At 42.7% G+C, this 6695-nt stretch overlaps 1 protein-coding gene across 1 annotated transcript in view; it reads left to right on the plus strand.

Moving 5' to 3' along the window:
- Positions 1 to 6695, plus strand: part of KIAA1549L (KIAA1549 like) — a 190311-nt gene that overhangs the window by 91523 nt on the left and 92093 nt on the right. Inside the window, exon 12 of the mRNA XM_044681845.1 lies at positions 4532 to 4792. Within this exon, the coding sequence (XP_044537780.1) occupies positions 4532 to 4792 (261 nt within the window). The remainder of the gene's footprint in view (positions 1 to 4531; positions 4793 to 6695) is intronic.

Genomic DNA, 6695 nt, shown 5'->3' on the forward strand with positions numbered 1-6695 from the left:
AAAGAAAGAAAGAAAGAAAGAAAGAAAGAAAGAAAGAAAGAAGGAAGGAAGGAAGGAAGGAAGGAAAAAAAGAGCACCAACCACTATACTATACAAATATCAGACATATCATAAAAGACTTTCCTTTCAGCTCTTGTTGGACTAGAGTAGATGAGATTCCCTTTATGCCAACCTAGTACTAAGAACAAATGAGAATGTAAATGAGAATATGGAGAGATAATTTTCCTCTCTCTGTTGATAATTGTGTCTAGCACGGTACTCTACAGATTGCCAGTGATAATATCTTTGCTGAATAAACAGAAGAATGATATGTCTACATAAGCCCATATGTGAGGGAATCCCTCTTCAGGGGTTATTTAGTTAATGGTTTTAATAACTGGCATTTATATCAAATTTGATGTTCATCACAGCCCCTAATGGTTGGCACAATGGGTATTATATCCATTGCAGTGGCCTCCTTTAACTGGTCTCCCTCCCTAAGGGACTTCCAAACTCTTCCCTCTCCAATCCATCCATTATGCCCTACAAAGCTACCAAATGGATATTTCCATAAATGTAGGAATGACCATGTCACATCCCTCTCCCCCAACATAAAAATACTCGATGGTTCCCTATTACCTCTAGGATAAAATTCATAAATCCTCGTCTTGGCATTTAAAATGTGCTCCATAATCTGACTTCCTCCCCCCTTCCCAGTCTCCTTTCATAACCACTTCCTTTATGCTGTTTTTTTTCCACATTAACTGGCCTGCTCACTGTTCCCTGACCATCCATCTGTTCCCATTGAGGGCTTTGGTAATACCATTATCTTCAGAATTAGTACAATAAAGACTAGAAAGGAGACACGTCTGCGCTTTCCTGGCTCCTATCAAAAGCAAGAAACTATTTTAGTGTAGGTGGAACGAGACCTGGAGGCCAGCTTCTCCTCTTGTTTTGCCCACTCCTGGGGAAAGCTGAGCCGGGCACCAAGCGACAGCTAACCTCAGAGAGAGCTCTGAGATGAAAATCTTCCTGTGGAGCAATAGGAGATCAGAGCTTGGTCTGGTGCTAAAAAGAGAAATGAGCACAGGCTCCTGGTGAACCATGCTGAGCTGAGGCTGGGCCTCATTTCTCAATCCTGAAGGACCAAAGAGAGTAGAGGGAATAAAGGAAGATAACCAAAGGGCACTCTGTCCCATAGCTTCAAAGTACCGTATCCAATGACAAATGAGTGAGCAAGAACAGCTTATTGAGAAGGTAACTCTTAGTGGAAGCGTGAAGTCCCTTTCCTTCTGGGGATCTCTTTCATCATCTTTAAAATAAGGGGATTGGAATGGATCTTCTTTAAGTTCTGCCATGATTCATTCTCAGTCAATCAACAAACAGACATTCATTTATTTGTTTGTTGTAAGACTGAGTCTCCCTATCTGGTCCAGTCTAGAACTGCAGGGACCATTCTATTGCATTCTCTTTCCAACCTGAGCCAGTTCCCCTCTCTTTAAGAGAGCCCAAACCCCACAGACTTAGTGTGGACACCTGATTGGCATAGCCCACTGCGGTGCAGAACTCCTAAGCTTAAGCAATTCACCAGCTTTGGCCTCCCCAGAAGCAGGGATGGCCATCAGGTGCCACCATGCCCAGTTCAACAAGCATTATGAAATCCCCACTGTGTGCCACGTGAGAGGCAGCATCATGGAGGGAGGGAGAGAGACAGAGAGAGAGAGAGGAAAGGGGAGAGAGAGAAAAACAGACAGAGACAGAGAGAGAGAGAGAGAGAGAGAGCCAGAGCCCCAGAGTCCATCCTGGAATCAGGAAGACTCTTCAGTCTCTTCTTTTGAGCCTGAGCAAATCCCTTGACCTCAGTGTCCTGGTCCTGTAAGATGAGAAATTTCAGAGCAGAGGCTGACCCACATGGGGAGATGGAGGTCCTCCCAGGAATTCCCTTTCAGCAGTGAAATATTAGGGCTCTCCCCATTTATACACACACACACACACACACACACACACACACACACCCCACACACACTGGACACTATACTAGGGATCAGACAAAAAATTAATCTCTGTCCTCAAAGAACACATGTTCTTATCCATAGGGTTTTTAAAGTACAATTTAAGGTTAATGGAATATCAAATATATGTGTGTATATATGTCTGTGTGTACACACCCAACCCTATATGCATATGAATGATTCACAATTGCATATCATAACAGTATACAAAATTTATATATACATGCAAATTATATAGAATTATACACATTGCATAATATCATGTACACATCTATGCATATGAATTCTATGTAATTCTATACCTAATATATAACTGAACATCAATTTTGGATGTGGACATTCATGTGAATTTTATATAATGTATATTTGTATTTTTATATAATTGATACAGTTTTATATAAATTTATTTTTGTATTTATATGTATATATTTGTATACAATACTATAATATATTATACCACATATGATATATTATAATATATAACATAATAATATATTATGAATTATATGCTTATATAATGTATATAATATAGAATTAGGGACATGATATATTTGATATTCTAGAATATATTTACCATGTGTATCATATAATTCAGATGCCTATATATAGAAAGAGATCTGATATTCTTTTACATATAATATATAATATAGAATTCCTATGCACATGTGTATATATCATATTCTGTTATATATCATGTATATAACTATATATAGTTCACAAATATGAATAGATCAAAATTTGATATTCTGTTATATATCATGTGAATATATATCTCATTCACATGAATATATGTAGACAGAAGTGTAATATTCTGTTATATAACATGTGTATAACTATATATAGTTCACATGAATATGTATAGATCAAAATTTGATATTCTGTGCTATATAACATAGAATTCATATGCACACCTGTATATATTATATTCTGTTATATCATGTGTATAACTATATACCATTTGTATGAATACATATAGATAGAAGTGTGATGTTCTGTTACATATGTGTAGGGCGGCTTTTAATTCCCATGCATGTGTATAAATAGAAATGTGATATTCTCTCTATAATCATTGTGTACATATAGTTGAGATACAAGGTGTATGGAGAGAGCATTGGCTTAGGAAGGGGCTCTGAAATCCTTTTCAGCCCTAGGTTGATGATGCTAAGTCATTTCAAGCTTCCTACCCTCAGTTTCCCTTTCTGTAAGATAATACTGATTGGACTAGGTGGTGTCTAAGATCCCTGTGATCCTGAGACTCTTGAACTTTTCTGAGTCTCTGTTTCCTCATCTTTATCAAAGAGTTGTGAGGGGGTAGCTGAGTTGCTCAATGGGTTGAGAGCCAAGTCTAGAGATAGAAGGTCCTGGGTTCAAATTTGACCTCAGACACTCCCAAACTGTGTGACCCTGTGTATGTCACTCAACTCCCATTGCCTAGCCTTTACTACTTTTCTGCCTTGGAACCAATACTGATTCTATGACAGAAAGTAAAGGTTTTAAAAAATAATAAAAATAAAATAAAGGGATTGCACTAGGCAACTAATAATAATTTATAGAGTGCCTTTAAGTTTTGCAATGTGTTCCATATAAGTTTTCTCACTGGATCCTTAAAACCATAGGAAGGGGGCAGCTGGGTGGCTCAGTGGATTGAGAGCAAGGCCTAGAGATAGGAGGTCCTGGGTTCAAATGTGGCCTCTTCCACAGACACTACTTCCTAGCTGAGTGACCCTGGGCAAGTCACTTAACCCCCATTGCCTAGCCCTTACCACTCTTCTGCCTTGAAACCAATACATAGTATTGATTCTAAGGTGGAAGGTAAGGACTTAAAAAAAGACAGGAAGCAGAGGCTATTTTTATTATCCCCATTTTTCAGATTAGGAAACTGAGGCTGAGTTTAAGAGTTTAAACCTAGGGTCCCATCACACAGCTAGTCAGTGTCTGAGGCAAGATTCAAATCCTGATCTTTAGGATTCAAAGTATAACTCTCCATCCAATCCACTGTGGTTCCTTTCTAGTTTGAAGCCTGTGTCCAGGAGGCATGTGTTGTGTGTGTGTGTGTGTGTGTGTGTGTGTGTGTGTGTGTGTGTGTGTGTGTGAGAGAGAGAGAGAGAGAGAGAGAGAGAGAGAGAGAGAGAGAGAGAGAAGCCAGCAGCATCCCTCCCTCCCCACAAAAAAATCAGCTTTTAAATTTTTCTACATGAGGAATGTGGCATGACAAGGCAATGGTTATGAATAGAACGGCCTTGGTGGCAGGTGCCGGAGCTCAGAGTTGGGAAAGGATGCTGAGGAGGAAGCTGGTCCTCTTCCCTGTTTCCATAGCCACCACAGGTTCACTAAAGAAAAACAGCACCGGCAGCTGAGTCCCCTGAACTCCCTTTCAGAGCCGAGTGTCCTTGCTCTGCTGCGTGTGTTGGGGGGTGGGGGGTGTGCACATCCAGAACCCAAGTGCCCCTCTGGCTGGTGGAGGGGCCGAGCCAATAACCTTGGGATGGCTGGCTCCATCAAAAACTTACTGCCTCCCTTGTTGCCATGGTTACCTCCAGCAGGTCGCCCAGTGAGAACGGCTCCGTCCTCAGCAACGAATCAGGGAAGCCCAGCCCCGGGAGGCCCTCACCCCAGAACGTGACAGCAGTGGCCACGGCTCAGCAGCAGAAGAAAGAGGAGGGAAGGAAGAGAAACGGTGAGAGGGGAGCCGGGGGCCAGGACTGTGAGTCACCCCTGGCTAGACACACACGAGCATCCCTCCTGTGCCTGTTCTGCTCCAGGAGCGCCCGATACCATCCTGAGCTTTCTAAAGGGGTTTTGTTGGAGCCACTCTGGCCAGGAGGCGAGACAAGTATTACTGCCTTCATTTGACCAGGGAATGAGAGCTGGAAGTGGGGCTCGAGTCCACATCTCTGGGCACCAACATTCTTTCCACATGCACACGGGTATTACAGACACTGTCCACCCCATAAATTCATCTATACTCACATGCATTCATCTATTTATGTATAGTGATAGGGATCTGTCACAACTCCAAAATTACATGTAATTGTTATTATATGGTACCAGACTTTGAGGCATTAAGACCTGCATTCAAATCCTGCTGCAGAAACTTAGTAGTTAGGTGACTCCAGGTAAGTCAAGTAACCACTGTGGACCTCAGTTTCCTCACTTGTGAAAATGAGAAGAATGGCCTCTCAGATCCCTTCCAACTCTATCTGTGCCCCCTTGGATCCCACTTACATATATGTTGTCTATTCTAATGGCACAGAATAGAGGTGAAAAGGACCAATGATTTAAAATCCATTTAAGGGTAGTTCTAACTCTTCTTTACCCCTGGGGATTTTCTTAGTAAAGATACTAGAGTGATTTGCTATTTCCTTCACCAGTTCATTTTACAGAGGAGGAAACTGAGGCACACAAGGTTAGGTGAAGCCCAGAGTCACATAGCTAAAATACTGGAGTGGTGTGCCATTTCTTTCTCCAGCTCATTTTATAGAGGAGGAAACTGAGGCACACCAGGTTAGGTGACTTGTCCAGAGTCACATAGCTAAAATACTGGAGAGGTGTGCCATTTCTTTCTCCAGCTCATTTTACAGAGGAGGAAACTGAGATACACAAGATTAAATGACTTGCCCAGGATCACACAGCTAATAGATATCTGAGACCAGATTTGAATTCAAGAAGAGGAGTCTTCCTGACTCCAGGTGCTCCATCTGCTGTGCCACCTTAAGGATAGGGACCTTTTCAATTTTTGTATCTGGATCCTTGGCACCTAGCACAGGGCCTGTCAGATGGTAGGCATTTAATAAATGCTTATCCAGGCATCACATACCTATACCGTGTAATGTACATATAAATAGATGATACAAACACGCTGGTAATCCATCCCTCAAAAGAATGTGGTTCGAAGGCTAGTAAGGTGGCTCAGATGAGAGAGCGCCAGGCCCAGAGATGGACAGTCCTGGGCTTCATCTGGCCTCAGACACTTCCTAGCTGAGTGACCCTGGGCTAGTCACTTAACCCCCATTGCCTAGCCCATACTGCTCATGTGCCTTGGAACCAGTACATAGTACAGATTCTAAGCAGAGGGTAAGGGTATAAAAAAATGGTATATGATTATTCCCACTGGGGTAGGGAGCTCACAGCCACAAGTTCACCCCAGAAATACACACTATTCTCATAAGGCACATATGCCCCAGACAGACCACTGCCACAGATGCCCATCTTCACTGAACACATCCATGCCACTACCAGTCAGCCAGTCAGTCAACAAACAAAATACCAAAGTTTATTATGCACTTAACTGTATTCCAGCATTATGCTAAGCACAGGAGTCACAAAAAAAGGCAAAAGCTCAGTCCTCAACTTGGAAAAGCTTAAATAATAATGGGGGGGGGGGCGGGGATACCTGCATAAAAGAGAGCTGGAGAGCAGGAGGGTGCCTGAGGGGGAACAAGGTAGAGATAAGGAACCCTAGGTAGAGAAAGAGGTCACTGGGGCCCCTGAAAAGGGAGGCTCCTGTTGGGAGGACCACCATAGAGATTGATGGAGGTATCTCCTGGGTGAGAAAGTCACTGGGGCAGAGGAGGGAGGGTCCAGAGCCAGGAGCAGAGCTGGGGCAGATGGGAGCCATGGCCTGTCTAGGCACGAGATACACACACACACACTCTCTCTCTCTCTCTCTCTCTCTCTCTCTCTCTCTCTCTCTCTCTCTCTCTC

The sequence above is a fragment of the Gracilinanus agilis genome, chromosome 6 (genome assembly GCF_016433145.1).
Source record: "Gracilinanus agilis isolate LMUSP501 chromosome 6, AgileGrace, whole genome shotgun sequence".
NCBI lineage: Eukaryota > Metazoa > Chordata > Mammalia > Didelphimorphia > Didelphidae > Gracilinanus > Gracilinanus agilis.